General features: G+C 37.5%; 1 protein-coding gene across 2 annotated transcripts in view; it reads right to left on the reverse strand.

The window, feature by feature from the left end:
- The window catches only part of PDE1A (phosphodiesterase 1A), a 322,799-nt gene that overhangs the window by 73,377 nt on the left and 227,073 nt on the right, over nucleotides 1-22,349 (reverse strand). For both annotated transcript variants that reach the window (XM_014784666.2, XM_087434959.1), the window contains exons 3-4: nucleotides 3,799-3,981; nucleotides 1,100-1,166 (exon numbers count right to left, since the gene is read on the reverse strand). In XM_014784666.2, the coding sequence (XP_014640152.2) occupies nucleotides 1,100-1,166; nucleotides 3,799-3,981 (250 nt within the window). The remainder of the gene's footprint in view (nucleotides 1-1,099; nucleotides 1,167-3,798; nucleotides 3,982-22,349) is intronic.

A 22,349-nucleotide genomic window follows, 5' to 3' on the forward strand; every position in this document is an offset into this window, starting at 1 on the left:
AAAAAGATGAGGAAATAAAAATCTCTCAAGAGCTAAGGAGGAATTAATATCCTATAATGTGACATTTCAGTTATATATTTGTCTTTATTATAACTTTAGAAATATAAATATAAAAAAGCATCCAAGAAAAATAAACTACCTTTTTAAATTAATAAGATTAAAATATAATATGCAGCAGAGAAAAAACAAATGCAAATGGGATGCTTAAAAGGAAATTAAAAAGCAGAAGAAAGCAATACAAATTTAAATTAGGAAAAGGGTTTAATAAATCAGAACTAAAGCAACACAGGATATTCGGTTGCCAGTATCCTTTAAATCCTCAGTTAATACAGAAAAACCACCATGAACCTGTTATAGGAGAATTCTCCCACCTAAATTAAGTGATAGAAAGCAATAAGGAATGTAGAATGATGAGCCTACAAAATGCTCCTGTGGATACGATGTCTAGCAACAGCCCCTGTATGTGTGTGCACACCCATGCAATGGAGATGAGCAAATGAGCCAAAAACTTTCACCACTTTGGAGTTTCGACTCTAGTTATTTCTAATACATTTAGTACTGTAATTTGGCCTCAGACTAGGGCAGCCCAGGAATAGCAGAGACAAGAGAGATAAATTTCTTCTTTGTTTTCTTTCTCAATTTTATCTTACTTTTTATATTTTTTCAGACCTAAACTTCTAAACAATTTTCTTCCACATAAGTTTTGTCCTTTAACTATATTTGACTGAGACATCTTTTTACAATGCATTCGACTCTTCCATAATATATACCTAACAAAATATATATAGTCTGACAAGGACTGGTGCCATCTCAAAATTGAATTCAAGATCCACCTAAATAGAGCATGAAGAAGAAAATATCACACGTGTATGTGCACACACAGGCATATGTTTTGATATAGCTTGTTTGTGTAAATCAATCCTCAAGTCTACTGTGAGTCATTATTTGGAACACATTATATTTTGTAAATGGTTAAAATATTTTTTACATTTCACTATGTAGACTGCAGCAAAGACCTATTCTCATTATATCCCAGTCATTTTAAGAAGATTTTAAAAAATGACTATTTGAAAAACTAAAATAATTTGAATTACTTCACCTTTAATGTTACTATGACAGCTTCTGGGTATGCCAAACCAACCATGTGATAGGACTTTCTGTACATTCTAAAAAAGAAAAATAAGCATATATGTATATACAAATCATTTATCCAAAAATCAAAGTTTTCAAGTATTTCTTAAATGTAAGGGAAAAGATTATCTTTGACTTGTTTACCTTCTATCATTAGTTACAGGCTCCCTTTGTGGCAACAATGATAACTATGGTCACCATTTATTAGGCATCTACAATGCGACAGATGCTAACTGTATTTTGCTTACTCACAACCACCCTATAAAATCGATGTGATTTTAGTTTCTATGTAAAAATATCTTTCCCTTAACTTCATCTTATTAAGAGGCACTGTCCTTTGTATGTGCAACAACAACCTTTCTAGCATGCCACCATATCCACGACAGCAGAGTATTCTTGTTTTGTGTCCATTTATGTGCCCAAACTTTCAGTGTGGAAGTTGAATGTCGTTAAAATATTTCCTTTATAGATTTTTTTTTTACAAAGTTGAAATTATAGGAAGAAATATGTAGTATCAGAATTTGCAGGTTTTTTTTTTTTTTACAGATTTTTTTTTTGTTAAGAATATTGGAGGAAACAATAGTGACAAAAATTTCTGAAGTTTGTTCAGATTGTCATTTAATATTATTTAAGAAAGATTATGCAGAAAGAACAAAGTTGTTTCCATTTTTATAATAGTACCAATAACAAAAATATTTTATTAATCAGTAATTTGTTGGACTTTTCCACCTTCCGATGGGCAGGTGGAAGATGACATAAACCAAATATAAGAAACCCCTCCATGGATTCATGTGAGAATAGAATCGATGTGATACCCTAATGTGTAGAAATGTGTAGAATAGCAATAGGCTGCCACACAGGATTGAAAGATACATGATTATTAACTGATTCTGAATCATGTTCCTTAATTTTTATATTGTTAGTCCACAAGCAAGCTGCATTCCTAACTATATTGCTGTAACTTCTGCCCCCAAAATGCCTGGACAAAATAATGATTATATCATTAATTTATATTGGGGGTCAATATAAGAAATAGTCATTTGGAAAATATTCTGCATCTTTTACAAAACCACTATGGAAGATGCCAACCTTCTGATTCAATGTACCTTATATTAGAAATTCATAAGACACATTATTTAGTTTCTATGTAAAAGCTATCTTTTTCTTTTAATAATGAAAGCTAAGTAATTCATCATGTTTTCCTCTTTAACCTTGACTTTTTGGAAGCTCAGAATTAAATATTAGGTTTACATATATCTGTAGCCCAGGGTTTCTTGATCAAGTATCCCTTCATTTTATTACAGAGACATTGTTACTTTATTTCCATGTCCTCATTTTATGTTTATTTTAAATAACTTTAAATCATTTTTGGATGTGGGTGATCTGTCAAAAAAAATAAATTATCCTTATTCTCTTCTCTATTGGAAGAATTTTAGAGCAGTTCATAGACAAAAATACTTATATTAATTACTCCATTGATAGAGGCATAATTATTCTAATCTTGTAGGGCAAGGACACTACTAACCACACTATAAAAGACCCAGAAAATAATTACTGTCAAAAATAATATTTTTTTTTCTGAGGAAACAGTCTTTTCTGTCCATTTTTTTAGTCATTACTAAAAAAACGGTGGCAGAGGGGAAATGGAAGGGACATGGACAAGGGAAAAAAGGTCAATATAAAAATCAATCAGAATAAGAAATTTAAAAAATTAAGTAATATTAAACCAGTTTGACTTCACAGCACAGAAAGGCAGTATGATGTAGCAAAGAGAATATGCACTTTGAATAACAGGTTAGCCATTCACTAGCTGTGTGTGACCTTTGGAAAGCTATTTAATGCCACTCACCTGTAAAATGAGGATAATTATAAGCTTTCTGTAAAGAGTACATGATATAAATGCCTAGCATAATATAATAAATACTCAATACAAGAAAGCCATTATTATTATTAATGGGACTATTTTCATTACTCTGCAGCCAATACCATTGGCTCCCATTCTTATATTCTTCAGGGTTCCCTGGGCCCAGCAGGAACTCTGATGTTGTTGAGTTTCTTAGACTTGTAGCAGGTTGAGAAATGAATATTAGTGTAAGTTCTCATTATATGGAATGTAAAGAAAGACAAAGAAGAGGATTACCCTTTCAAAGAGTATTCCTTGCTTCAGTGACAGAAATGTTAAAAACTCTTCAAAAGCGGACAAAAGAGAGCTTTCCTCTTATGGTGGGAACAGGATGATCTTTTCTCTTCAATGCAGAGAAAGGACTGCTTGATTTTGGTATGCATTGTAGAATTTATTTTATGAGGTGTTACATTTTATTCAGGTAAAATTAGTTGTGTACTATATTAGTTGTGTACTATATGAATGTGTTATAATTGTTTTTAAACAGTTATTCACAAAGGTTCATTTGAACAGAATGGCCATTCAAAAGCCTTTGCCTTTAGTCTGTATGTCAATTAAAAAAAATAAAAATAATAAATCCAGGGCAAGACATTTTTGTTATAGGTAAATTCATCATAAATTCCTAAATTTGTTGATTCTGGGTATATTTATGATCGCAGCTTTCCTTAATAAGTAAAATATAGCACTCTCAAAACTTTGATATAGTAAGTATATTTCCTGCCTTTCAAATTTGATTATCTTGAGATACTAACAATTTCACTTACCTTTCCACAAAAATTCCAGCTTGAACAGCATGCACAATGCTCCTAAACTTAGGTTTTTCCTCAGATTTCTTTTTCATCATCCCCATTTTCCGTGTGAAGGTAGAAGCCAACCAGTCTCGGACTTCCAACGGGACTGAATCCGACTGAATGTCACTGAGCTCATCTTCGGTATCCAGCAGTCTTCTACAAACATTTATACCCAGTAAACTTGAGGAAAAAGTGAGCAAAAACTAATAACAAAACAAGCATTGCAATAGGATTTAAAATATCGCAAATCTCTCTCTGATCATCCCTTAATATGAACTATCTGAAGAAAGAAAAATGATTGGGTTAACATTTGGAAAGCTCTGAATTTCTCAAATTGATGATCTTCTGGGGGCAAGGACTAATGAACTTGATCATTTGCAGCTTCCCAAATATCTAAGTACAATAATACCATTCAGGAGATATGAATTGTTAGTAACATTAACATACTATTCTAATAATGAAGAAAACTAAGATAAGGTAGGGAAGAGAGTTCATAAACAAATGTCTGCTATTAAAGAAAGCAACCGGAGTGGAGAGAAAAAAGAGGGGCTGAAGCTATAAAAGGTGTCTTATATTTAATAATCTTGTGTATACTTAGTACAGATAGCAGATGCTATTTGAATAAGGCCTTGGAGTTTGCAAAAGTCATTCACATATGTTTTATTTGATTGGTATCTCTAAATTTTAGGAAAATAACAATTTAAGTACTCTAAAAGATATTCATGCTGATATCAACATCGCAGATAAAAAAGTGAAAAAAATAAAGATGAAAACAAATGGATTATTTTGAAAGCTCATTTTGGTGTCTGAGCAGTGTCAGAAGAGGAATACCTCCAGTTAAGAGCAAATGCTGTCTTGAGAGTGGATGAGTTTAAAGCTGCTGACCAAGGAAATCAACCGAGTGAATCAGGAAGTGAACAGAGACTGAAACCACTGCACCGCCCCACTCCTGTGTAAGCTCCAGCTAGATAACGTTCACCAGACTGACGAGTAATAATAGCTGCCGTTAAGGCCGGTCAGCTCCAATGATCCAGAACTTCCTAAAGGTCTGAACTGGCAAGATAGTGCAAAAGGCTCCCACAAAATACAAAAATGGCTTTACAGAGCAATTGAGCTTTCCCTCCAGGAAAAACACAGGCCAGCTCTGCCTGTCGCTTGACTGGGTTATTTCCTTATCAGAGCACCAATTTAATAACTCAGAGCTATTTTTGGGACAGTTGAGCTTGGACCTTTGGGTTCCATTCGCTTTGGCAAATCTCTTTGCACAGAAAGAGGCCTGAGGATTATGAGCCAATGGAAGGAAGGTAGCCAGAGACGACAGCGTGTGCTAAAGCCTCCAGAACAAGTCACAACCATCTTGAGAGGGCAGGAACCAAGGAAAAGGCAGAAAAGCAGGAAGCCCACCCAAAGCACCCCTCAATACTACAAAAGAGGCTCAAAAGATATATGATCTCCTCAATGTGCTGCCATTTTCTATAAACAGTCAGAGGACAGTCATTTGCCAGTATTTATTTTTCATGGTATTAAATAAGCATGAATGCATTTATGAAATATCCTACGAAAAAATATACACAACTTAAGTGCTGGAGTTACAAAACTACATGTATACATATGAAGATAAAAAAAGACTTACATAGTTGGAAGTTAATACTGATTAGTACTTACTTTATATCATTTTTAACTTTCTTTCGGATCTTACATTTGGATGATTTTGATTTACACTTAATACACAGACATTGTAATTCAGAGCAAAAATTTTTTTTTCTCCTTTTGTCCATTTTAATTAGATTCCTTTGCCAGTTGCAGCAAGACACTACACTACATAGTTTGAAAATATCAGGGCTTATGCCATTTGTATTATTATTGATTACACCATTTCTATTATGTCTTATGCAGTGATCAAATAAAACCACAGAGAAGGAGAGATGGAGTGGGAATCATTGTGGTGTAATCCTGTGATGTCACTGTACTCCAAGAATTCTACTGCTGCCTTGTCTTATCAGCTACTTTAAGTAGAATGAGACACGTAGTGATAGTTGCTGATTGCTCCTTTGCAAATTTGATGTTGATGACTTTAAGGCTATATGTCCTAAACTCAAATTATCCAAGACAGATCATCAATCAAAACAAAATCAGCATACGGAAATGAGAGTTCACATATGGATGTGGTACTCAGGAATCCGGCAATCCTTAGTCATGATCCATGATGTAGTTTATTGAGAAGGAAAGGGCATATAATCTCGGGGAGAAAGAGTAATATGGATTAATTGGTGGATGTAGGAATAAAGGAAGAGAAAAGCATGGACTATGATACTGTATAATTAAAAAGTAATCTTGAAAAAGCAACAAATACTTGTGTGGTGGTTAATTTTATATGTTAACATGGCTAGGTTATGGTGCCCAGTTTTCTGGTCAAATACCAGTCTAGATGTTGCTGTGAAGGTATATATATAGAGAGAGAGAGCGAGAGAGAGAGAGAATAAATGCTAAGGATATATACATAAAGGCTAAGAAAGAATATTTCCAACATTCATGAACACTATGTGGTAACTACAAGTATGGGTTATAAATTAGAAGATAAAGGCTCAACTCTCTATTATATTAATATTAATTTAATAGAGCATAACAATCCTACTTCAGGTTTTAAAATATAATAAAAATCCCATTTGCAATAGACTAAAATGCCTTCTTAGCCATTATGGATCTGAACACCCTACCAACTTTTCATGGCTTAATGGCTCATTTCTTTTTATTGCTGAATAATATTCTATTGTATGGATGTATTACAGTTTATTTATGCATTCTACCATTGAAGGACATCTTGACTGCTTCCACATTTTGGCAATTAGAATAAAGCTGTTATAAACATTCATGTGCAGAGTTTTTTGAATTGATTTGAATGAATACCAAGAAGCACAATAGTTGGAGTGTATGGTAAGAGTATGTTTAGTTTTTTAAGAAACTTCTGAACTGTCTCCCAGAGTGGCTGTACCATTTTGCATTCCCACCAGCAATGAATGAGAGATCAGCCAAGCCACCATCATCTCTCGCCTGGCCCACTGCAGTAGCCTCCTAACTGGTCTCCCAGCTCTGTGCTCTCTCTCTGTCTCTTCTTCCCTCTGCAGTCAGAATGCCTCTTTTAAAGTATAAGTTGGACCATGTCAATGCCTAATTCATAAACAAGCTATGTCTCATCACAAGCTATGTCTGCACCTTCATCTCTTGACTAGCTCCCCTTTAGTCATTCTGCTCCAGCAATACTGGCCCCCTTGCTATACTCAAACCTGCCAAGCTTGCTTCTGCTTCAGGGTTTTTGTACTTGCTGTTCCCTCTGCTTAGAATCTCTTATGTGTGGGTCATTTCTTCACTGCACTCAGGTAGAGAGGGTTTCCCTGACCCCCTTACTCAAATAGTAAACACCTCTAGTCTGTCTTTTTATTCTGCTATAGACTTCTTCTTAGCACTTAGCACTACTTGATGTCATGCTATGTTTATTGGTTTGTTTATTCATTTTATGTTTCATCCACTGGACTGTAAAGACCCGAGAACAGAGAGGTGGTCTGTTTTTTGCATTGTTCTATCACCAGCATCTACAACAGTGCACGGCACAGGTTGGGGGATCATCATGTATCTATTGGGTGACTAGAAAATGTCTAGAAATATTTACACTAAATTATTATAAGTGATTACCTTTAGGGAGTGGAGTGAGGATGGAGACAGTATAAGAAGTTTTAGTCTTTATTTTTTAATTTTTTTTTTGTGAGAAAGTTTGGCCCTGAGCTAACATCTGCCAATCCTCCTCTTCCTTACTGAGGAAGACTGGCCCTGGGCTAACATCTATGCCCATCTTCCTCCACTTTATATGGGACGCTGCCACAGCATGGCTTGACAAGTGGTGCGTCGGTGCGCGCCCGGGATCCGAACCAGCGAACCCTGGGCCGCCACTGTGGATCAGGCGCACCTAACTGCTTGCGCCACCGGGCCGGCCCTGAAGTTTTAGTCTTTAGAGTCCCACATCATTTGATTGATAAGCAGCAGCATCCTGGCAGTAATTCACTGTAGCCAATCATTTCTTCATTGCCTTTAGGTTAATTTACCCTTGAACAATTCCTTTACAATTTTTGAAGCAAGTTAAAGGGGAAACGTATATTTGGCGTGGAAAAGAATATTAAACATTTTTATTGCATTTTGAATTAAAGACATAGGAAAGAAAAATTTTTTAAATTGTATGCACTGTTTACATGCCTTTAGCCAAGGACCTCAGTATTTCTGTTGAATATTAACTCTTTTTTGTTCATATATCAAGTAGAGTATGGTAAGAAATTCCTAATGAAGACATAAGTTGCAGTAGACTCATTAAGATAATTATTCCAGTTTGGAGAGAAGAAAGTTGAAAGACAGGTGGATAAAACCTAAATTTAAACAAATAATAAAATAAACCAACACACCTAATGGCACATATTTCTCCTCCATCTCTCTCTTCTTCCGTATTTGTTTTCCCTTTCCCTGAGACCTGCCTTGTACACTCTATCTTCCTTGCTCTGAGCACCAGGAGGAGCTCTTCAGGTTTCATTTGACCATGCTACGTAGGGCAGGAACAAAAACTCTAGTATAATATGGAATAGTAACCCTGGGCTTTTGTTAGAGAATTATCATAAATAATTTTCCTATACATTTATCTAAGACATGAAAATATCTGAATACTTATATAAGATCATGTCACATGTAAAACACACAAGACTACAGTCTGCCCTCATTTCATTTTTGAAAAAATTTGTGCAAGTAGCTTGATAAAATGGGATCTCAAATACTATAATGAATTTTGCTTTCAAAACATCCAACAGCTTGATTGCTCTTCATCATAGTGTTAGATAGCAGAGTGAACATAATTGTTTGCACTGCAAGTGCTCTTAAAAAATGAAGACTTTGTGGGGGCTGGCCTGGTGGCATAGTGGTGAAGTTCATGCACTCCACTTTGGCGGCCCAGTGTTCGCACGTTCAGATCCTGGGCGTAGAACTACACACTGCTCATCAAGCCATGCTGTGGCAGAGTCTCACATACAAAACAGAGGAAGATTAGCACAGATGTTAGCTCAGGGGGAATCCTCCTCACCAAAAAAAAAAAAAGACTTTGTGTTTAAGAAACTTACAATATAAAAAAATAATCATTGGTGCATTTTCCTTGGGAATTCTTCAAATACACTATACAGAAAAGAATGATAAGGAGTATGTATATAAAATGTTATCACTGTTGACCTCCAAAAAATACTTCCACTGGTGTTTAACGCAACTTTTTTTTTAGTCCCAAGGGAGTCAATAAAGCAGAAAGTGAGGGCTCCCTAAACATGAGCTGTGTGTTGATGGGGGCCAGGGAGCTGTGAAAACTGACCCCGCGTCCAATCAGTGCTCAACTGATCCTTGGGAGCTATTTATACTTCAAATTTTCTCCTGAAATCAGAGGACACAACTCCCAAAGGGGTTATATTTTGAACTAGAAAGTTTGTAGGGGAAGGGAATAAAGAAGGAGGTGGCCATGGAAGAAGAGGTCATGGGATTTTGACTCTTACAATTATCACTGAAAATATTTCTGTCCACAGTGGACTCCCGGTAAATGGTTACCCTCATGGACCCACACGGTTGTTTCCAGGCAGTCAGTGCCCACATTTATACCTATTAAGTATTAAATTCAAATGCAGGATGCAATTAGGAGAAACTGGCTTCTCAAGCTTGAAATTTACTTTTGCTGCTTTACTATTCTGGTGAAGGACACATTTCAATAAGCAACTAACTCATTTGGTTCTTCCTCCAACATTTGCTAGGCCCAGGGCAGGAGCATATTTTTCCCAAGGACCATATAATTAAATATTTTAAAGTTATCTATCAAGTGAACAAATTGTTCATTGTGTCCTATCTTCCTAATTTTAATAAATTTCATAAAAGCCTGTTAAGTTGGGTTTGAATTGAGACTTCTCAACTCCTTGTGTGACAGGGCTGGGCCAGCTGGCTGTGGCTGCCCCTCTGTACCTACCTACCTCCCCCTCAGGCCTTCACTGTAAAAGCAGGTGGACTCTCCCCACCCAGTACAACCCAACCAGCCTTGAAAGCAGCTACTTCCTGGACACTCTTTGGAGGAAGAGGCATGCACACACCAACGGTGTCCTGGGCTCCCTCAGGAGGAAAGACCTAATGAGGAGGCCCGTTAAAACTTAGGAAACAGGCTAGGGGACCTTTAGATAGAGAATTCCGGGGTCTCAGTGCCCAGAATATGGTAGAGGGGCACATTGGGCAGGGCTGGGAATTCCAGGGTCTAAGTACCTGGAAGGGAGAGAGGGGCATGGGCTCCAAGTTCTTCTCGGCCTTGGAGCCCTATCACGCCATGGAGAGGGGCACACTAAAAGAAGGCCATTGTTGAGCACCCTAAAGTAGAGGGGCAGTGTCCAGGAAAGCAGTTCCATTGGCCCTGGGCTAAGTGTAGTACTGGACTTATAGGTGGTAAACATCTTCCAAGCGAGCCCTTCCGGGATGGATGAGGGGTAAAGAGAGGTGATCTTTCTGCAGTACGGATATTCTTTTGGGGTAAGTAGCTCCCTCATAGGCAGGTCCATTCATGTTATTTCTTTGATTAACTCGTATCTGTGCTCTGAGCTGCCTGCAACCCCCCCCCCACTTCAAAAAAATAAACCCTAAGGGTAATACTAAAGCTTCATTCAGACTTCAGAATTATCTGAGGACAGATCAAGATGATAATGCCAGCTAACTTGATTGCTTACTTACTGTGAACCAGACAAGGAACCAAGCTTTAACCTCCTTTAATTCTTACAATACCACCACGAGGAAGATACAATTATTAGTAGTACTCCTATTTTACTGAAGAATAAATTGAGGCACACACATCTTAAATGATTTGCAGAAGTCATTCAATGAGGAGTGGCCATGCCATTTTTTGAGCTCAAGTCTGATTTCAAAGTCTGAGTTTTTAACTGCTGAGCTATCCTTCACCTCAGACGAATGTTTTTCTTACTAAGTACCCAGTCTACCTTCATATTCAGATAATAAAAATATCAGTAATCATTATTCTCGACCCTATCTCTACCTTCAAATTTAGGGTTAAAAATAATTGATCTTAAAAAAATCTTAAAGGAGTTTGGTCCACCAGAGAATTTTTCGTTGGAGGAAGCTTAAATTTGTTTTCCAAGACTGATGTGTTGAGTCATCTTCTCATAGAGAAAGGTATATGGATGGTAGAATTTTAGGGTACTTTGAAGTACAATAAATTAATTTCAGAATGGAAAAAGGTAATACATTTAAAATGCTGTATCAACTTGTCAGTAATCTACTTCCTGAGTGCTAAATACATTTGAATTAAATTTTCCAGACCACCACCCAAGCAAATTTATTTATTTATTATTTATTCCATGTCTTGTTCCAAAAAGGGACTTAAAATGGCAGACTGACAAATTTACTTCAACAGTTTTTTTGTTTTGTTTTTTGTTTTTGGCAGTTGTCTTTCCTTTTTCTGTTTACCTGATAGCTTTGTTCCTTGTTTCCTTTGGTTTTATTAGTCGTTTTTTTTAATTGTGAGAAGATGACCACTACATCTGGGTGACAATAAAGACTGAACATTTGGGTGGATAAGTCAGTTATGCTGACCTTAGCTCAAGTCCTAAGAGGCAAATTTTGGCTAAAATGAAGTCAACTAAGGAGCGTGTTAAAGTTAGATGCAGCTTTCTCCAAGTTAAGCCCTAACAAGGGTTCTGTGCCTCCTCTGTACCCACCCCAGGAAGCAGAGGTCCAGGCAGAAGAGGGCCCGTCCCCCAGGACAGACACAAAGGGCAGGCGGAATGTTGGCAGAGGGCTATGAGAAGGGGTCAAGTTGCATGAAGAGTTAAGATCAAGATTGTATTTTTGGAGTCAGTTGTGAGCTGGGAATGGAGGGAATGGGTGAAACAAAAAACTGCCCTAGGCCTCTATGGTGACTCTTGGCTCCCCACCAGGAAGTCCTCTTGGCTTAAACAATATCTTTGAAAATATTCCAGTAGGCACAAAGCCTGATATTCCGCTAACTACTTATGTTTTTGATTAATAAGCATCCTCTGTGGTTAGGGGAACTGCCTCTGGAGTCAGACTCCTGGCTTCACCACCTATTAGCTGTGTGGTCTTGGAAAAAATACTTCCTCTGTCTGGATCTCAGTTTCTTTGTCAATAAAACAGAGGTGATAATAATAAAATAGAGATGATGATAATGAGTATCCCTAGTGATGGAGTTGGAGGATGAAATGGGTAAATGCACAAAAACACATAAAACAGTGCCTATCACAAAGCAAGCCCTCAGTAAACTCCCAGCTATCTACAGACCTGCACGAACTAGGCTAAGCAGATTTCTTATTTCTGACATGCAGTAAAAGGAGGGTGTCATGAGGATGGAGGTGTTTGAGACATCAGGAGAAGAAGTTGGTCAAAGTGGACTTTGAGGAGCCAAAGAACAATGTAAGGATTCTATGGGTTGTGAAGAGGCAGTGGCAGGAAGCTCCAAAAATATTTTTCACCTACTTTAAAATTTTACAGAGTAGAATAGGCAAATTCATAGAGACAGAAAGTAGAATAGAGGTTACCAGGGGCAGAGGGGAGGGGAGAACTGGAATTATTGTTTAATAGTTACAGAGTTTCTGTTTGGGATAATGAAAAATTTTTGGAGATGGATACTGGTGATGGCTGTACAACATTATAAATGTATTTAATTCAAATGAATTGTACACTTAAAAAGGGTTAAAATGGTATATTTTATGTTATGTATATTTTACCACAATACAACAATATCTACCTAGTATTGATCTTCTTCCTGTCCCACTGTCCAGGGAGTGATATGTTGTCTCTTCTAATCAGGGAAATGAGACATAGAGAAGGGCATTCCTTGTCCCATCCAGCCTTGGGTCCTTCTAAGGTTTACTAAGAGTGGCAGCATGGAGAAAAAGGGTGGGGCTGCAGCCTAGACATGATGCCTAAGGGCTTATGGTTTCACAGATCTGGAAGAGGTGACCACACCACAGATCAAAGGACAGGCCTGCCTCCCCTGTGCCTAAGCCTTGTTGCTGTGAGGCACTGCTAATCTCCAGTTCAGCACCCCTTGCTTATTGCCCCTAGTCCCTGGAGCAGCAGAATCAGCAGCACCTGGGAACTTGTTAAAACTGGAACTTCAAGGGCTCTACTCCAGATCTGTTGAATTAGAATCTCTGGAGATGGGACCCAGCACTGTTTAATAAGCCCTCTAGGTGATTGGATGAACACTAATGTTTGAGAACTGCTCTCATCCCTTCACAGCTTGCCAATTAATGGAAGATCTCTGCCAAGAAAGCAAGATTTAATCCTCTTCTATAATGTGGACTTATCAGCAGTGCTTATTTCCATATGCCCATTATTTAAATCACTGTCAGAGATGGAGAGTGTTGGTGAACTCTACAGGAAGGGACTGACAGAAGAATTTCCACAAAGGTATCTTGATTAATGAATCTTTTATATTGATGTTGAGAATGAGAATTATCTGTATGTTACTAGATTGACAAGTAGAAGAGTCAATTTCTCAATTTTTAAGTTCTACTCCTTAGCAACTTTCAAATATGCAATATAGTATTATTAACTATGGTCACCATGCTGTGTAGAAGAGTCAAATTCTCAGGGATGGAGAATGGATACTAACAAGAGCTGAGGTCTATTTGTAGGACAGGAGTGTGAGGGAAGACAAGGAATATATTTCTCTCTAAACCTATGAGGCCAAAATAGCAAGGGCGATGACAAGAGGGACTTAACAACAGCCAAACAGAATAGCAAAATAATTATCAATGTATATAGCGTGTCCTTTATAAATATTTGTCAAATAAATGAAAAAATGTGTAAAAACATAGGCAGAGAGTCTCCAGTCTTAGAGGTTGTTAAAATATTCAGATATTTGCCATGGTTAGGTGAGGAATAAAGTCATTTTTGTTTGTTTTGATGTATATGTTATATACGTTACCATTTTAAGTCAGGTCCTGCTTCATGTTTAAAAAGATGATATCATAATTTTTTAAAAAAAATATCTTCTGTTACCCTGTGGCCCTTTGTCCATATAGTCAGCCATGACTTCATTCATTGACTCAAGTTACGTATGACACAGAATAACCTGAGCGGGGAAATACTCCTCTTCCTGGATTTGAGTTTCAAAATCTAGGTTCCATGGAAGGAGGAAAGGCCAGGCAAAGATATAGAAGAGTATATGATGAGTCAGAGCAGAGTTTCCATTCCTACAGTTATCCGAACACACCCCGGGTTAATCAACAGTAGTCAGAAAGGAAGACAGAAGAGATCTTGAGAAGGGACACTGAATCCTGCCTGACATTCTCCAAACCAAGACAAACCCTGAAGGGGGAGACAGCACACACCAACAAGTTTTCAGGATCCTGGAGCAGAAGCAAGCTGGATGCCCCACCCCATCCTCAATCCCCACTCCTGGGTAGAACCTGGAGGACAGCAAGATCACAATGCAGAACTGGGTTGATGTGTGTCTAGAAGGACAGCCTCAAAGATAATGGTGACAGACTAGACTGATGTAGACAGAGATGAGAGAAAAGAGATGGAGAGTAGACAGAGGCAAAATATATTTTGGAGGTAGGCTTGCTGATGGAATATAGTAAAGAATACTAGAAATACCCTTTTATTCAATGAGAAAAAACTTCAATCTCTGACTTTCAGTACCTGATACTTGCCCAAGAACCACCTACGTTGTTTAGTTGTATCATGGGATCAATATGTTTTTGTGAGCTGCTTTGGAAACTTAATCAACCTATTACCTTTTTTATGGGAAAATAGATTGTGAATTTTAAGTAGCTAACTTAGAAATCAAACATTTGTGTTAGGACTCATTATTAGGATAAGGTAACTCCCTGGAAGGATTAATGATTAAGAACATGGGCTTTGGAGCAAGGCAGACCTATGCAGCTATAAGGATGCTCTCAATAGCAAGTGACATCAAACCCAATGCAACGTGGCTTAAATAATAGGGAAATTTATTATTTTCCTTAAGAAGAAAGCTAAAGGTAGGTTGACTCCAGTAGGGATTTTTTTGAATCATCAGGTCAACAATCCCATCAAGGACTCGGTTTCCTCCCTCTTTCTATACTGTCAAGTTTAGTGTTAGATTTAGCTCTATGCTTGTAGCAAGATGGCTGTATCAGTTTCAAACATCATACCCAGATATGATACCCCAAGGAATAGGACTTCTTTTCTACGGAGAGGGAATCTTTTGCTGACATCCCCATCAGTCTTACCTACCAGAATTGTACCACAGGTCCATGTCTAAACTCACTAGTTAGGGAATTGGGGACTAACTACAGGTTTAAATCAGTTAGAAGTCACCCATCCTGAGCCTGAGGCTGGGGTTGGTCTCCCCTGAATCAGTTGGCTTTTCAGGGGAGAGTAAACAATTGAAAAGAAGAAGGGTGGGGAGTTCTATTGGCAAGGAAGAGGAGAAGAACGGATGTTGGGTATGCTCCATTAAAGTTTGAACTTGTCTCTGACACTTAATAATTATATGATCCTAAGCAAGTAAATTACTTTCCTTATGCCTCAAATTTCTTAACTTTATAGTGGAAATAATATAATTATCCAATTCATTTGATTTTTGAGAATTATAGGCAATCATATGTATAAATTGTATAATATGTTGCCTTGGATATAATTAATTGTCAATCTTAATTATTATTCATATTATCATTAGAAAAGAATAATATTTAAAATTATATCTTTTTCAAATCCAGGAAATAATCAATTATATTTTATTGACACAAAATATCACAACAGTGAGATCTTATATAATATATGGAGCTTTTTTTGTCAGTCATCTCTGAAAAGATCTGGTCAGATTTTTTTCTCCCTTGTCACTAGTGAGGCTGTTTTTGAAAGTTTGTAGAAAGTAACACACCACAGATGGACAGAAAATATGAAAATCAACCAAAATGTATTGCAACTTTTTCTAAGCCTGTTTTTCACACTCCGTCTATAGGGTGAGAACACGCCTACAAACACAGCACTCCAAATAGCCGCCCCTCCCTACCACTCACACCATAAAAACAGAATTCATAAAAATCATAATTTGCTTTTTTAATGATTCACTGAGCTCCAGCAATGTCTTAGCCCATACCCTTCCACTTGATTTCCTCAGGGACCCTTCCAATGGAAACTCCAAAAAATACAAGAGCGCATATTTATAAAAGCTCCGCCACTAAGAAAATGATAAGCAGCTCTCTCCTGTCGCCATTCTGGTGCCCAGGGTAGCTTAGGCATGAGGAGGTCTTTATGAGGGACTTTGGGACTGTGGATAAAACCACAGAATTCCAGAAGAGAAAGGGACTGGAAAGTTCATCTCCATGTACGAAAACCAATGACTAGAGAAAACAAAAATCTCTTGCCCGTAGGGTTATCATTAGTAGGAGCAAAGTCAGGACAGGAGTTGCTCAACATTCCACACAGACCCTCATCCAGGTCCCCCTGCATGCGATACTAACATAAACATTTTAGTTTTCACTCTAGGGAGGATACAGTTGTTGTTTAGGAAAGCACTCTTCTCCATTCTCAATTCTCAGGCATGTGATTTAAATAAAATTGACCTACTTGTATCATGAGATGCTGGACCACTGGACTTTTATATCCAATTCTCCTGGACATGATTGGTTGAGAGATAAGCATATTACCTCACTAGAGCCAATGAAACAGAAAAGTTGCTTGTTGGAGCCTTTGGGAAAGACACCCTTCCTCATTCCTGCTGGGTCTGAAGGTGTGAGGAGAGGATATAATGCTTCAAAATACAGACAATGTCTTGTCTTACTACCACTTAAAGCATCAGAAGGAAGCCATTCCAGAGCAAGCAAAACAGAGAGGTTGATCCCTTGACATCATTTTTGCCCTGAATCACCTATGCTTATAGTCAACACTAGCCATCAATGTTTTGGCAGTGAGAGTTTGTTTCAACTGGTTTGGTTGGGTTTCCTATCACTTAACAATTAAAATATTCACGAAAGGTGTTCATTAGCCCAGCTCTTTTCTTTTTTCCTTCTTCCCTGCTCCACTCTAAATGTCCAAGGAGTACACACGAGTCAATGCCATCACGATGTGCAGGTTGTAGTGATTAACCACAAAGGGTCTGCTCTCCACGTTCCATCGATCCCTGAGTTTCACAGCCCACGGTCTATATTTTGGTCATAATTATTGTGGCACTCTTACGCAAGCTGAGCAACCGAGTTTAAAATAAATCTTAACTAACCTTTCTGATTTTACAGTGCTACTGATGTTTTGCTTATTTGAAGATCCTTGGCTGTGTGCAAGTTAGCTCTATCTTCATCTATATTTTCCAATTATGCTTGGCTATTTGTCTCTTTTCCTGGATAACTTCCCAAGGATAACTTCACGACCTAATCTTCTTGACCTAATCTTTCTACAAATATTGTTTCTCTTTATTCCAAATCTCTTTTTTAACTCTTTGTCTCCAGGCTACAGGTACCAGCCTTCCATTCTAAAAGTAGTATGAAAAAACCAAACAAGTGTATGTCCCCATTAAGAGATTGTTCTATCTCTGCTTTTTCCTACACTGGAAAATTCTTGAAAAATAGTCTGCACTAATTTCTTCCAGAGCTATTCCACACTAATTCCTCATACTACCAAAATCTGGCGGGTAGCATTTCTCTTTACTGAAACTCCACTTCAGAGGAATCAGGAATCTCCTAACTGCATCTGATGGTTCTCCCCACGGCATTTGATTTACTATTTTAGTAACCCTGCACTCCACTGGCTTTGCTACTCCATATTCTTCAGATATGCCTCCTGCTTCTATATCTATTCTTCCCAAGTCTCCTCTTTAGTAGCTTCATGCCTAACTTTAAATGCTGTGTTCCCCATCTCGCTCCTTAACTATCCTCTCACTCTACACCTCTATTTGGCGTTTTCTTGCTCTCCCTTGACTTCAGTTACTAGGATAACATGGTGACCCATATTGAGATGGAACTCCAAGAGTTTTTGAAACCTTAATGGTTGGACGTGAAAAAAAGTGACATTTGAAAAGTGAAAAGATAATTTGTTTTATTCTAGAGATGCTTTATTTTACCTTCAGAGGCAGACTGCTCTTTTGTTTTACGAAAAATCTTTTGAATAGGTCCTTGAGTTACACAAAAATAAAGTGAAGTCCCTACTCTAGCAAAGGAAATATTGAGACAATGTGACTGCAAGAGGCTAAATATCTCTAACAGTAATGAAAATGTTGTCTTCATTGTGAGCACACCTGCCTCGCTGCAGATTCTATGTCCTTTGGAAAAATGTCAATTTTTTTCTAAATATGGATTTAGACTACATAGTCTTTGAGCATAGATGTTGATCCTGGAGATGAATACACAACTTGACATTAATTTTGATAGCCCCCTTCCTTTCTCTTCACCTTGGAGCTTGAGATCCTGAACTCAGGATAGGAAAATATGTTGAAAGGCACTTCCAGAGGGGATAGTAAATGCTTCTGCAAGATGGGCGTAGGCCTTAGAGGACTCAGAGAAATGCCTGGTAGGGCACCTTTATAGAAGGGGTGAATTGTGGGTTCTGAGAGCATCTATCAGGAAGGTCTTACAGCAATAGCTGATTCTAGCTTCAGTTGGGGGACTGGAGGAAGGGATTGAGCTCATGCCTGGGAGCAGTACCAGCCTGTGGATTTCTGGACTTCAGGGGAAAATAGGAACAATTCTCCTGCAAAGGAACAATTCAGCAGTTTGAAGCCAGAGAGTTGGAGGCAGAGGAAAGTGACATCCAGGACAGATTGGTACAATAAATAAACATTCACTGGGCATTCTCAAAAACTTTAGGATGGGGAACACATTGAAATAGCAAAGGAGCTCTGATTATGGAAACCAAAATAAAGCATCAAAAAAATTTCTGAGACCCCTGGATTATAATCTCCAAATTCACATCTCCAACTGGCACCATATTTCTGAGCTCCAGTGCCCAAATATCTAGCACATTCTAGACTTTTTTTTTACCTTAAGTCCTTTTGTTAGAAGCCATATCTTTTTTTTTTTTTTAATTTTTTGTTTATTGCAGTAACTTTGGTTTACAACATTGAAAAAGTTTCAGGTGTACATCACTACACCTCCACTTCTGCACAGATTACATCATGTTCACCACCAAAACACCAACAACAACCCATCACCACACACATGTACCGAACCATCCCCTTCCCCCCCCCCCCGCCCCCGCCAGAAGCCATATCTTTAAGGATGGGCAGGGGGAGCTTTGCCAGAGAAAAAAACTCATCAATATTAAGCAATACCTGCAAGTCCCATCATATCTGATGTGGAATTTTGACTCTGTACAATTCTTACCTCACATTACTCCCTCTGGTTATGACTTACTGCTGCTACTTATTGTCTCCTCTTGCAATCTGTCAGTGTGCTTGGGTTTCTCACTCTAAATTTGAACCTCCATGTTTCTTGTTTGCATTATTGGTCCTTGTGCCTCAGTTTATCTTCCCAGCTCTTGACACATTTCTAGCACCCAGCTATGTGCACAGTTGTACTCCTGCTTCTGATGACCAGTGTGCCTGGTATTCACTTGAGGTACTCAGTAAATATTTATTTCATGAGTGAATATTCCTTAGTAAATCCCTGTACTCAATGATTTCAAGGGACTTGCCTTCAAGGTGCCCTGAACTTCACTCAATTTCTATCAGACTAACTTCTTGAAGTATTGATTGACATCCATGCACTCTCCCTCAAGGTAATCTCTCAAAATTTAGCATCTTTAGACTTAGTAAGACATAGAAGTCAACTGAGGATGCTTTTATCAAGATGTGTATCCTGTTAAGATTCCTTTTCATTAGTTTGCACTTTGCTTTCATTTCATGGTAACCTGAACCCACCTGTCTTCATTTTTAAGGATCAAAAACTGCTCTCAGGAAATTATTTGATATTTTTGCTAGAAGGGATAAATTATATATCTTAATGTGTTATATACCCATAAGTATCTGCATTTTATTAGTACAACAAAAATAATGGTTATTTTTCACTGTTATTTTAACTTTGCTCTGTCAGATATTGTGCTACATTTAATCTTCAGATAAACCATGTGAGGTCAACTATGTCATTATTCTTATTTTACAGATGATAAAGCTAGAAAATACAGAAGTTAAGTAACTTGCTTAAAGAGAGTATTGAGTGGAGGATCCAGGTTTTGAACAACCCACTCTTTCTGAATCCAGAGTCTGTGTTCTAACTATGGTAACCATAAGACTTTGATTGGTTCACATTAAGAAAATGAAGTTTTAAATTGTGTTGTTAGGTGGGATTAGTAAACACAATATCCATCTTTGAAAGTATACTTCCCAGTCAGCTGCCTACCCTCATGAATAGCAATTCAGGAGGCCAAGGATACTACTTTGCCTGGCAGTATCCCAATCCAAATAAGGACAATCAAACAGAATTTTTCTTTTAGGTCACATGTTTCTGGATTACAACTGTGCTGCTTTGAAAAACAATAGCCTCTAGGGACACATCGGAAAGCAGGACTCATAAAATATTGGCATTTGCATTTAAAAATGTCTTGTCAAAAAACCAACAGTCATATTCATTAGGGAATTGTGCTATAATCCCTCAAAGAAGGTCAGAATTCAAATTCTATCAGAAACTCTGTTTTTATTTTTCTCACTTAAATCATCTTTCAAGAGGGATTTTTTTCGATTTGTTTTCTTAACTGAAACCCTGCAGTCACTAAAGCTTAGCAGGAAAAGGTGTGTGCGTGCGTCTGTGTGTGTGTGTGTTGTATAGGTTTAAAACTAATTCATAACTTGTTTTATCCTACTTTATTATGTGTTGACCTTTTTTTGAAGTCCAGCCCAAACTTCAAAAAAATGCCTCTCTGGAATACTCACTGAAACATTTTTTTTTCTAGAAAGAAAATTTTCCATTAAAAAACATCTCAGAAGTCAGCAGTTTTTATATTTAAAGTTTAAAAGCAATTAAATGCCTCTTCATCTCTCTTCCTTCTACATCGTCTCTGTTTTACTAATATTCCTAAGGCAAACGCAATTTTAATAATTATACACACATCTCAATAAAAACATCTTCAATTTCCTGCTGTATGTCTTACTAAGTCTATAGGAAATCAAACCTCATCAAGCAGTGTTGTTCTAAAATTTCTTGAGCTGATATTTTAATTATAAAGTCACAGACTTAGAAGATACATACGAGGTAATCTTAGGTCTAACCAGTGGCATGATGGTAGATGTTTAACCACAGGCTCTTCAGGAGAAAAACAAATCCTGATTTGTAGCATTTGCCAATTTCCATGGTGTAAATACTCCCACTGTAGCCAGTTTCAAGCTACCAATGTGACATCATTGAAGGCAGAGTTGGGAAGATATGCAACCACAATCCACACACCACTGGGTCTGACAACACTGAGAGCACGTGAGCTTTCACTGAAACTTCTAGTAAGTCTCTGAAATCTCCTTTGGGTCAGATGTTACTAATAGGATGCAGGTAAGAATTGTGCTTAATAGCCCACACTCTAGAGCCTGGCTGCCAAGACCTGACCTCCACTCTAAGATAAAGTTACTCTCTGTGTTATTTTGGGTAAGCTATGGAGCTTTTCTGTGGCTCTATATCCTCATATGTAAAAGAGTAATAATAAAGTTTCTATCTCATAGGATTGCTGTAATGATTAAATGAAATAGTGCATTAAGATGCTTAAAAGAGTTCTTGGCACATAGTAGGCTATAGTAATAGGATATGAGTAGTAAAAGTTAAGTATTGTTTTTCCAGAATTTACAATCCCAACTCTGAGAATGTTTTACACATTGTCATCTAAATCTTTCAGAGGTTATTAAAAACCATCCTGCTTCATAGCAACATGCTTTGAGAGGAGCCAGTTACAGAGGGAGGAGCACTAAGTAAGAAGTCGCATCCTAGTTTCTAGTCCCAGTTTTGCCAATGCCTAGGTCGGTGACCTCTGGCAGACCATTTTGCTTCTAAAAGCTTTAGTTTTCTCATTAGCAAAGTGCAGAAAACAATGATCACCCTGCCAACTGCACGGGATTGTAGTGAGATTAATATGAGATAATGAATCTAAGAGCCCTTGGCAGATGGTACAAATGTGAGGTATTATTATTAATCCAATTTAAAAATCAAGATGCCACGGAAGCATGGAAGCTTTAAAATAAAATGGTAAAAAGTTTTCTGTCATTTGAGTAAAAATTGGGAATGATGTGGTATTAAGAGCTGGGATGTTTTCTTGTGAAGAGGAAAAAAAAAACAGCAAAAAAATTCTACTGTGAAGCAGTTAAGTATTTTTTCTTCCCACAAAAGAACAATTTTCAAATGAAAAGGAACTATATTTTAAAATGTATCATATGTTTACATGAATTAGGGATCATGGGGAGCTAAATTAACAAAATATCTATGGAATCATAATTTTCCGAGAAAGGAAATACAACAGAAAAATTAATAAATATAGCATATAATAAC

This window comes from Ceratotherium simum, chromosome 9 (assembly GCF_057802395.1).
Source record: "Ceratotherium simum simum isolate JZ-2026a chromosome 9, ASM5780239v1, whole genome shotgun sequence".
NCBI classification, from domain to species: Eukaryota; Metazoa; Chordata; class Mammalia; order Perissodactyla; family Rhinocerotidae; genus Ceratotherium; species Ceratotherium simum.